The sequence below is a fragment of the Psammomys obesus genome, unplaced genomic scaffold (assembly GCF_907164565.1).
Source record: "Psammomys obesus unplaced genomic scaffold, mPsaObe1.curated_primary_1811, whole genome shotgun sequence".
NCBI classification, from domain to species: Eukaryota; Metazoa; Chordata; class Mammalia; order Rodentia; family Muridae; genus Psammomys; species Psammomys obesus.
The window spans coordinates 12,361,695-12,372,959 of NW_026596240.1; the positions used below are offsets into that span (position 1 = coordinate 12,361,695).

The 11,265-nt window shown below is 54.5% G+C and overlaps 1 protein-coding gene across 1 annotated transcript; it reads left to right on the forward strand.

The window, feature by feature from the left end:
• The first annotated feature begins 4,978 nt into the window (after nt 1-4,978).
• Lbx2 (ladybird homeobox 2) lies at nt 4,979-6,454 on the forward strand. Its single transcript, XM_055596313.1, has 2 exons — nt 4,979-5,174; nt 6,052-6,454. The coding sequence occupies exons 1-2, from the start codon at nt 4,979-4,981 to the stop codon at nt 6,438-6,440; spliced, it is 585 nt and encodes a 194-aa protein (XP_055452288.1). The 3' UTR covers nt 6,441-6,454.
• Nucleotides 6,455-11,265: the final 4,811 nt, after the last annotated feature.

Below are 11,265 nucleotides of genomic sequence, written 5' to 3' on the forward strand. Positions count from 1 at the left end.
GACAGCCAGGGCTAAAAGAAACCCTGTCTCTGCCGGGAGTGGTGGCATGATGACACACGCCTGTAATCCCAACACAGGCAGAGGCAGGCTGATCTCTGTGAGGCCAGCCTGGTCTGCAAAGTGAATCCAGGACAGCCAAGGCTACACAGAGAAACCCTGTTTCGAAAATACACACACACACACACAAAGAAAAAAAAAAAAAAAAAAGAAGAAGAAGAAGAAAAGAAATCCTGTCTCAAAAAATAAAATAATAAAGAAGAAAGAAAACAGGACATTGTAGGCAAGGCCACGCCCAAGACTTTCTGAAGGAAGCCTCAGACTGTTGCACCACCTGGGGTGAGCCGCAAGAGACAGCCGGTGTGACTGTGGAGAAAACCTGAATGTAAAGTCTCAAGGCGGAAGCCTAGTTCCTGGAGTTCAAGGGGGCTGGCTATGGAGCTGAGATTAGAAGGCCACAAGAGCTAAGAAAGCCTAAGCTTGAGCTAGATGATGGTGCACGCCTTAATCCCAGGCAGATCTCTGTGAGTCTGAGGACAGCCTGGTCTACAGACTGAGCTCCAGGGCAACCAGGGCTGTTACACAGAGAAACCCTGTCTCAAAAAAACAAAAAAGAAAGAAAAAGTCTAAGCTGGCATCTGGAACTTTTCCAGCGCTCATTATGTTGTCTGGAAACCTTACCAAGTCGCTTGGGACACGTGGAGAATATAGATTTAAAAAAGAGGAGGAAGGCGAAGACAGACCTCCAAGGATGTGTGAGTGTCTGAGGCGGGGATCATTCCTGTAAAGCCGGGAAATGTGGGGAGGGGCGGATGTTGAGCTCCCCTCCAGAGACCCTCTTCCTCCATGCAGAACACAGCTGCTCCCAGGAGCTGGCCTCCGCAGCAGCGTGCCTTGGTTTAAACTTCCTTACAGAGTTCTCAGGGCGTCTCGCGGTTCGTGCTGAGAGATGCGCAGCGCAGAGAAGGGCGCTGCTGAGCACTGGATGTGGAGTTAGAGCGCTGTCTGCCTCTGGCATTCTGCAAAGGAGCTTGCGTTTGAACATGGCTGCAGCTCAGCAACAAAAAGAAATCAGAGGAATTGGGGCTGACTATGATAAAATACAAAGTATGAGCTTTTCAAAGAATAATTTGTTTTATAACATTAAAAACACCAGAGAGCAGCTTGCATCCGTGAAAACCGCCTCCAGCCCCGAGCTAAATAAACGGTAGTGGTGGTTGTTTTAATTAGTCGCTCCTGAAGACTTGGGGGTCCTAGCTCAGGAGCTCTGCGCAACCTCGCTTGGAGATGTGGCCCTTGCGCTGAGGCCCACGCCAGCTGAAGGCGCTGAGCTTGTCTGGGTCTACCTGCCGCAGCATCCACCTGTCAGCCCAGAGGCGGCAGCTGTGCTGACGATGCGCAGCTGCGACCTGCCCTCTCTTTTTCCTCCCTGACCCCGAGGTCGCTCACATCTCATTGGGAAATCGTACCAGCGCCTCTGTGGGAGGGGTGCAGCGCGCAGAGGAACTTGCTGCTCTGAGGACCCCTAAGATATGCTGCTCAGGGCTGCCCACTCTGCAGCGGCGGGGCTCAGGCCCTGGCTGCTGCGCAGGAGGAAGGCCGTGTGAACCTGCCCTGTAAGCCCCACCCAGCCCTTGCTGGTTCCTTCCCCGCCTTCCTGGCCCCTGAGGAGCTGTGCTCTCCCGCTCTATTGGGTGCAGAGGACATGACTTTCGCTCTGTCTCTCCCATGCCACTCGAGGGAAAGGACTTTACTAGGACAGTGAGCAGGGCTACAGAGCGAAACCCTGACTCAAAACTCTCTCACACTCACCATTCCTAAAGTAACAAGTAAAACTTGAGTGGCGGGATCTGGTCTCCACTTAGTTACACAGTCTGAAAAAGAAAACTCCAAGCTGAGTGCAAGTGGCTCTGAAGCCGAGGCAAGGGGGTTGCTGGGGGTTCTAGGCCACCCTGGGCTGTATAAGAAGACACTGTTTCAACTCTAGCTAGCAAGAGAAAACCAGATTCTGGGAACCTCTCCCACACACCTTGCTTGGATTTTCTTTCTTTTCCTTTTAATGCGTGTGCTATGAGCTGTGTCCCCAGTCTCTCAAAGCACTTTGTGAAGACAATTTTAAAATATTTATTCCATTAGCTTTACTTATTATAACTTTTGTTGTTGTTGTTGAGACAAGGTCTCACCTTGTAGCCCTGGCTGTCCTGGAACTCACTCTGTAGACCAGGCTGGCCTTGAACTCGGAGATCTGCTTGCCCCTGTTTCTCAAGTGCTGAGATTAAAGGTGGTGTCACAATGCAGGGCTTCTGACGTGGTCCCAAAGGGATTATTCTGAGCAGCCTCCAACCCAGCTTGCTTTTCCATTCAGAATTCAGAGAGATGTGTGGGATGAGCCACTCTGAGAGTGATGGTCGTTTATTGAACAGTGCTAAAGGGGGAAGAGGCCTTTAGGTGACAGGTGAGTGTCAGAGGGGAATGAAGGTCTATGTAACCATCCCAGCTTACATCCTATGAGGCCTTGAAAAGGTTCCTAAAGTGTCTGAAGGGACAGTCAGGGGGAGAGAGAGGGAGTTGGAGACCAGAAAGAATTGCCTGACAATGACAGTGAAGGCAACCTGGATCCTCTGGGACCCCCGAGGTACTGGACCTGTGGGTGCAGACCAGCTAGCGCCAGGAAGCTTCCGCACTCCCCAGCTGCTGCTCCCCTCAAGCCCGGAATCCAGTTTAATCTCCTAACATCCCTCATTAATCACTCGCCCTCCTCCAGTCCCTCCTGTGGATCCAGTTTCTCCCCAGCTAACATTCCAGATGCTTGGCCAGAAGAAGCCCCCCTCCTCGGCTGGTCTAGTCTGGACTGGTTGCTGGGTGTTGGTGTGTCCTTGGTCAGTCTCTGATGCTGGGATATCTATCTTCCTTTTACCCTCTCTACTTCTCTCGTGTGTCTGAGGGCCAATCCCACCCATTACCTGAGGCAGGAGAGGAGGAGAGAGAAAGGCAGAGCCCCTCAGGAGAGCCCCACCCTCCTCATGCACACACAGGCGTAATTGAGAGCAGAGGTAAAAAGGACATAAAGGCCCGTAATGGATCCCTGCAGAGAGGCTGCAGTGACAGGACGGGAACTGGGATGCGGTAGGGCAGTTCCCTCTGCCTCCTGGGATCTGCTTTAACTGCACATTAAGTGAAACCACAAGGACTGTGCTGCGGGCTGAGGCTCTCTGCTGCCCTCCCTCGCCCCATTAATAACTAGCTGACAAGGTTCTGAGGCAGCTCAGCTTTCCATCGTGGCCTGGCTCTGCTCTCTGACCCTGCAGTGGCTCACTGAGCAGCAAGAGCATCCTCCAGGCTTCCAGGAGGATCTGGATGCCTGAAGGCTGGAGGTGTCACCAGAGAACTCTCTATGGGGAAGGCGCTGCTCTCTCTACTATCAAGGGGAGTGTCTTACTGTCAAGAAGCCTTGCGCCCAGTTTCCCAGGATCTCCTAAGACCTGTTTGAGTCACCCAAACACTTCAGTTCCACTGTCCCAAGGAGTAGACAAGAGGCCACTAGTAGGTGAGAGCACGAGATGCGGAGGCCTCCAGGAAAATGGTCCAGGAGAGACTGTTCTGCCTTTCCTTGCACTAGCGACAAAGCAAACTAAACATGAGCAAAGTGCTAGTTGGGCGCTGTCCAGTGGCTTATTGCACAGAAGACTAAGCTAGGAAGATCGCCGAGAGTTCGAGCCTGGGCCACACAGTGAGCCTTGCTTAATCACAGGGAACTTGATTAAAATGAAAACTAAATGCCAGGTGTGGCGGCACAGGCCTTTAGTCCCAGGGAAGCCTGAGACCAGTCTAGTCTACACAGTAGGCTCAGGGCAGTGAGATCCTGTCTCAAAATAACAACTTCAAAAGAAAATTGCAACTGCCCTGGCAGGGAAGAGGCTTGTCCTTTGGGAGTAGCCAGTCCCCATACCTACGAGCTGTTTGAGATGGAGATAGTAGAAGGGGAACCCAGGCCCACACAGCCTCACTGACCCAGCTTTGTTGACCCAGAGCCACCTCATTTCACCTCAAGATAATCATGAAGTGCTAACCCAGGTGGGAATAAATGTGGGGGAGAAGGGTACAGAGAACACAAAAAGTAATGAACAGAGCAGGCCTCAGGGTCTGTGTCTAAGTGGCCAGTGAGGCCTGTCATGTGATCTGGCTGGGTCTATGAAGCCCACACTTCAGGCAGTCTTCCCTGTGGGGAGATCACCTCTGAAGAATGAGCTAAACAACAGGACAAAGGGAGAGCCGGTCCTCTGTGGAGAGCAGCCCTCACCAGCAAGGGACCCGGCTGAGCAGTAGGGTGTTCTGGCTTAGCAGGGCCTCTAGGCTACAGCAAGGCACGCTCACCGGCCCATTCCTGGTGGTCTCTTTTCAGGAAGGGCAGTCCACGAGGCCAGGCTCTCCCAAGTCTTGATCCTGGATCCCCACACTGCACCAACCATTCCCAGCCACCATGTTCTCTTTTTCCAGGGTTGGGTGGAGAAGATAAGACCAAATTGGGATACCGCGTTCCTAGCTAAGACCCAGGATGCGAACATGATCAGCCCTGATCCTGTTTCTCAGAACTCTGTGAATTCCCAGCCACTGGGGCCAGGGAAAGCAATTTTATTGCCCAGGAGTTTACGAGCCGGAGCCTACAAGTAGGAAGCCAAGCAGCATACAGTCCAGGGAAGTATGCCAGGTTTGAACGACCGTGCACAGGGCTATACCTCAAAGCCAGAAGCCACCGGCCTCTCTCCACCCCACAGAAGAAAAAAGTTAGCCAGGACGCCTATGGGCTCCAGACGGCGGCCCTTGGAGGGAGGTGGGGTGCAGAAGGCGGAGACGCGGGGCTCCCACCCAGCTCTAGGGGGCGGTCCGAGGCAGGGGGCCCAGATCGGAAGCTGAGCGCTGGGGGCCTGGGCGGTTGTGAGCCAAGCCCAGCGGGAGGCGGGATCGCTACAGCCCACTTGCCATGAACTCTGGACGCCAGCGCCGGACACCCTTTAGCATCGCAGACATCCTAGGCCCAAGCATGGTCCCCGGAGCACCTTTTGTGCCACAGCTTCCCGAGGCCAGCCCTGATCCCGCGTCGCCACTGTGCGCCCTGGAGGAGCTAGCTAGTAAAACTTTCCTGGGCCATGACCCGCGCGCTCCGCAGCCTCCTGAAGGTACCCGTCTGCAAGTCCGCGGACTTGAACTTCGTCTCTCCCTCTCTGTCTGTCTGTTGTCTGTCTCTCTCTCTCTTTCGGCCACAAGTTTTGTCCGACCCTGGCCGGTCATTTTTACCCACCCCAACCCTCTGCCCAAGGGTGGGCAGTTGCATCTCGGCCCCACAGGTCTCCAGCGTTAGTTCTGACTGTGCAGCGGCCCCAGCGCGGGCGCCGGGCGGAGGGGCCGCTGGGCCCGTGTGTTCGCTGTTTGCCTGTTTGCGGGGCAATCACGGTGGAGAAAGGCCGCGGGGCAGACAAAAGGCTTGAGCTGTAGGCAAGAAAGGGGTGAGGCAGGGCTAGGGCGAGGCAGAAAGACCCCGGACCTCCTGACCCCCCAGCCCCGGCTCCAGCAGGTCACTTCTCAAGCCACGTGCAAGAAGGTCCTTGCCGCACCGCTGGACTCAGGAGCCGCCTCTCCACCTCGCTTCCCTTCGGGGTCCCCGGAAAGGGAGCCGGCGTTTTTAATGTGTAAGCAGAGGGCTTCATTGGCCACCAGGCCCGATGGGTCACCCGACCTAAATCTGGCCTCTCACTGCGCACAACCTGGAGCTCCAAAAGGTGTCGGAGGATCTTGGCCAACCGGCCTTGACTCCAGTACCAGATCGCCTCTGGCCAACCTCCCCCTCCCCGCTCCCCCGCGCGAGCGACCTCATCCGTCTGTCACCAGCACTCCCAGAGGCCTGCTGCACTTCGAATCCGGGTCCTGACCCGGGTAGGGATCGTGGTGCTGGCCCGCCCCCACCCCACCCTACTTGAGCCCCGCGACCCTAGTGTTTCCACCCAGACCGCGGCTTCTCTAAAACTGGAGGGTGACGTTTCCGTCCTGTCCCAGCAGGCAGAGCGGCCCGGGAGGCGCCACCAGGTCCTGGAGCTGGTGTCCAGAGGCGCCGCAAGTCGCGAACCGCGTTCACTGCTCAGCAGGTGCTAGAGCTGGAGCGGCGGTTCGGCTTCCAGAAGTACTTGGCGCCGTCAGAGCGCGACGGCCTGGCCGCGCGCCTTGGCCTGGCCAACGCGCAGGTGGTCACGTGGTTCCAGAACCGTCGCGCCAAGCTCAAGAGGGACGTGGAGGAGATGCGCGCGGACGTGGCCTCCCTGTGCGCGTTGTCCCGGGGGGCCCTGAGCCACCTAGCACGGCCCGACGGCGCTCCCAGCCCCGACCCGGGCCCCTGCGGGCCCGATTCTGAGCCCCCCTTGTCAGAGGAAGAGATACAGGTGGACGACTGAAAGCAAAGCCGCTCTAGCCCGGACTCCTTCCCTCCGCTGGGGCCCGGCTCCCGGCTCCCGGCTCCCGGCCCCCGGCCCCCGGCCCCCGGCCCCCGGCCCCCGGCTCCCGGCTCCCGGCTCCCGGGTGGAGGGAGAGACCCGTTGAGCCCGTCTCCTCCTCGGATTCCTGCTTTTCTAACTGGTTGAATAAAGCCGCCTCTCTGCCGCAAGGTGCCTGGGTCCCGCCGCCCGCAGGCGACCGAGGCGGCGTGCGACTCGCTGGTGGGTAAATTCTGTTCTGTCGCTCTGCGGCTGCTTTTAAACGCGGTGCTTCTCTTAGACCCGGCAGTAACCCTAAAAGATAGGTGTCTGGCCATGCTCCTTTCCCATGAGACTTGAGGTCAGGATTTGAACGCAGCATCGGCTACCCTTTAGAGGCCCGGCTTATCTTTTCTCTTCGGGAGACACTGGATGGACAGGAAGTGGGCAGGATTCCAGCTGTGGCTTCCGGCCACTACCCCGGGCTGGCTATCTTTGTCCCCCCGACTCTGCCTGCCCCTTGGAGACCTCAGCACTAGCCCTTAGGTTAGTCCCTGTTTGATAACGTGATTCTTCCCTTTCTCTGCTCCTAATCAAGCTTTATTAGGCTCCCGCCCTTAAGCCCAGCGTGGGGGCACGCCTAGGAGGTGGAGGCAGGAGGATCAAGAGGTCTAGATCGGCCTGGGCTACAGCACACACACACACCACAGAACTCAATGGCGGCACATGATAGGGCTACAGTACACACACACACACCCCACCCAGCCCATAAACCACTTTGCAGCTAGGGCCTCAGCTGCAGGCGGAGGGCCAAGAAGAGGACATCCCAGGGAGGGTGAGTAAGGCTGGCAGGCGGGAGTGATCCTGGTGTCTTAATTAGTTCACCGAAGAGCACTCTGAGGAAATTAATCATCAGCACAGCGCAAAGGAACAGACTCTCAGTCTGGTGTGAGGAAGGCCCAGGACAGTGGATCGCCTTTATTCTTTTCTCACACCGGCCTTTAGTTTTATTGTTTTGTGAGACAGGGTTTCTCTGTGCAGCCCTGGCTGACCTGGAACTCACTTTGTAGACCAGGCTGGCCTTGAACTATCGGAGAGCCGCCTGCCTCTGCCTCCTGGAGTGCTGGGATCACAGGCGTGCGCCAGCCTCTCTTTCTCTTAAGATTGATTCTCTTCACTTTATGTATATGAGTGTTTGCACATACGAATGTGTGCTGTGTGTGCCCTCCACATATAAATACACACACACTTCCAGAACAGGGTTTGGGGTCCCTTGACACTGGAGTTACACTGAGCTTTGAGCCACCCCATGTGCCCACATCAGCTGGGAGCTGAACCCAAGTCCTCTGCAAGAACAGAAGCTGCTGCCGGTCTTGACAGTGCACGCCTGTCAGGGAGGTAGAGACAACCTGGTCTACAGATCAAGGCCACACAGAGAAACCCTGTCTGTAAAAACAAAAAACGGAGGGGGGGGAGGGGGAGAAGGACAAGGAGGAGGAGGAGGAGGAGGAGGAGGAGGAGGAGGAAAAAAACATGCTTTCAGCTCCTTCAGGCCCTGGCCCTTTAGAGGTGGCTATGAAGCTAATAGGGAGAGAGACGAGAGGACGGAGAAGGAAACAGGCAGGTACTGCACTGGAGATGAGGCATTGTCTGAGGCTGAAAGGGGCCAAGCAGAAGAACACAACTTGCGGTAGGCTGAAATGGTGCTATGAGAGGGACTGGCAGAGGTCTTTCCACCTTAGAGGGCAACAGCAGAGAATTCAGAGCTAGACTGGGAAAGATGTGGGGGCAGTCACAGAGGGGGATCCATGCGACTCTCCGAGAGACTGGCATGATATGATCCTTACAAACCCAGCAACTGTGACCACTGATAAAAGACCTAAGAATCTGTCAGTCATATTCAAAACTTTTTGTTGTTGTTGTTTTGCAACTGGACCATCCTTCCATAAGCATAGGTAGCTCAGTACTTCCAGGTTTTGGCACTGACACACCAGCACCTCTAGGAAACCCAGGACTGCTGGAGACCTTTTGGGATGCCTCTGAGCTTGAGTTCCTGAGACGGAGCCCTGCTCACTACAGGTTGGTGTAGAGCGAGCAGGAGGCAGGGTGCTAAAGCACCTCCTGATTCAGGTTCAGAAGCTAAGGCCTGGGGAGGGAGCACTATTTAAAGCCAGTCCAAAAGCCAGTGTGAGAAGAGCCATGAGTGTGTCCCAACACAAAATGGTAGGTTAAATTGAAACATTGTAAAGGCTTCCGGTGAGGGAGTGTGGCTGGAAGTGTATTTTTGTATAAGTGTGTATGTGTGTGTCATTGTGCGTGCATGTGTGAGAGTCCACCCAGAGCCAGGAAAGCAGGTCTATTCCTCAGTTGCTCTCTACATCACTTTGTTTTGTTGTGGTGGGTCTCCCTCTGCAGCCCTCGCTGGCCTGAAACTCACTATGTAGGCCGGACCGGCCTGTCTCTGCATGTGCTACCAGGCCTGGCTCCCCTTATTTTTTAAGGTTCATTTTATTTTTAGTTGTGTGTGTGTGTGTGTGTCTGTGTTGCGTTGTGTGCATATGAGTGCAGGTGCCAGAGGAGACCAGGAATGTTGGATGCCCCTGAAGCAGTCGTTGCAGGCAGATGTGGGCTGCCTGACATGGGAATGGAACATGAGTCCTCATCAAAAGCAGTATGTGCCCAGCCATCTCCCCAGGTCTTCACCGTATGTTTTGAGCTGGTCTTTTACTGAACTTAGAGGCCATTGACTCAGCTGGACTTGCTGACCAGGGAGTGGAGGGGTCCCAGCTCTCTCCCTCCCCAGCAGCAGGCCCAGGGCGCCGTTCCAGGCTTCTTATGCCAGTGCTGGTCTGCACTCACGTCCTCACACTGCTGGCCAACCTAGCTCCTTTGCTGACATTTTTATTTTTTATTTTGATTTCATGGACTTTGTAAATAACAGTGGCTTTTCATAATGCTTTTTGTTTGTTTGTTTGTTTGTTTGTTCATTCGTTTGTTCGAGACAGGGTTTTTCTGTGTAGCTTTGGCTGTCTTGGACTTGCTTTGTAGACTAGGCTGGACTCCAACCCACAGAGATCCACCTGCCTCTGTCTCCCTGAGTGCTGGGATGACAGGCGTGTGTAAAGGCACTCCCCGGCTGTCATTTCACAATGTTAAAAGTTGTAAACGGACAGGATTTAGTCCCCCTGCGGGGGCAAGGAAACAAACTGGACATAGATGAAAGCCCCCATACCCCACAGTAAAGGAAGGCATCCTTTGAGAGGAGGAGCTCTAGTTGGGTCCCTGAAGTACCCACACCTGACCTGCCAACCACCACAAACCAAGACTGCCAGACAAACAGAAGCCCCTCTAGAAGAGTTACCCTCAAACTAAACCCAGGCCTCTCCCCAGCTCGCCCCCAAACAGTTCAGGACAAATCCTTGTAGCCGGTGCCCAGCCACCTTTCTTCCGGTGTTCCCTAAATTCCGCCCAGCCGGCGCCGCCTCCTCTTGTGCTCCCGCCTTGGAGAACAAGACTGCAACAAGGCATCTTGGTGTGTGCCTGTAATCTGGTTATTTGGGAAGCTAAGACAGGAGAATTGTGAGTTCAAGCCCAGGCTGGGCTACAGAGCACACACTGGATTACGTGGTGTGACCCTGCCTCAAAATATACACTAAAACCAAAGCAAACCAATGGGCCTCGGCATGTAGCTCAGTTGATAGAGAGCTTGTGTAAATCAGATGTGGTGGCAGAGGCCTAGCAGATCAGGACTTGTGAGGCAAAAGCAGGAGAATCAGACATTTTGACCTCTTCTTTAGCTAAAAGAGACCTTGTCTCAAAAAAAAAAAAAAAAAAAAAAAGCAACGAACAACTCTGAAGCCTACTGCACTAAGGCAGGCAGACCCTGGATACATGTCCGCTCCGATAGCCCTAGAAAAGTGTGCAGTGTGGATGAGGAAGACAGTTCCGTGGGTAAGAGCAGTTGGTGTGAAAGCCATAAGATCTGAGTGCAAATCTCCAGCATTCACGTAACCTTGGGCAAGGCTGCACATGTCTGTAACCCCAACTTTGTGGGCAGAGACGAGCAGATCCCAGGAGCTCACTGCTGAGCCAGCCTCGCCAAAATGGCAAGGTTTAGGCACCGTCTGAGACCCTGTCTCAAAAAATAAGGTGGTGAGCTGGGCAAGGTGGCACATGTCTTTAGTCCCTGCTCTTGGGAGGCAGAAACAGAAGTATCTTTTCGAGTTTGAGGCCAACCTGGTCTACATAGAGAGTCAGCTAGAGCTGCCTGATGAGATCTTCTTTGAGAGAGAGAGACAGAGAGAGAAGAGGAAAGATGACGGTGAGCTGGGCAGGCTTTTTGAGCCCAGCGCTCTGGGGGCAGAGAGAAGTGGATCTCTGAGTCTGAGACTAATCGCTTTAGAGATCGTCCCCATCAACCAGGGCCATGTAGTGAGACATTACCTTAGAAAGAGAAAGTGTCACCCAGTAAAGGCACCTGACAGACTCTTGGCTTCTACTCATGTGTGTGTGGATGGATCCCTCTCACATGTGTACAACACACACACCACACACACACACCACACACACACACCACACACAGCACACCACACACCACACACCACACACCACACACACACACACACACACCACCTCACCACACCACACACACACACCACACACACACACACCACACATACCACACACACCACACACACACACACCCACACACACACACTCACATACACCACACACACACACACACTTACACACACACACTTACACACACACACACATCACACACACACACACACCACACACACACACA

What these genes read in the sequence shown, in the direction of transcription:
- Lbx2 (XM_055596313.1), top strand. Translation starts at nt 4,979, where the DNA reads ATGAACTCTGGACGCCAGCGCCGGACACCCTTTAGCATCGCAGACATC. An exon ending in CGCTCCGCAGCCTCCTGAAG is followed by an intron (nt 5,175 to 6,051) that starts GTACCCGTCTGC and finishes CTGTCCCAGCAG; the next exon opens with GCAGAGCGGCCCGGGAGGCG.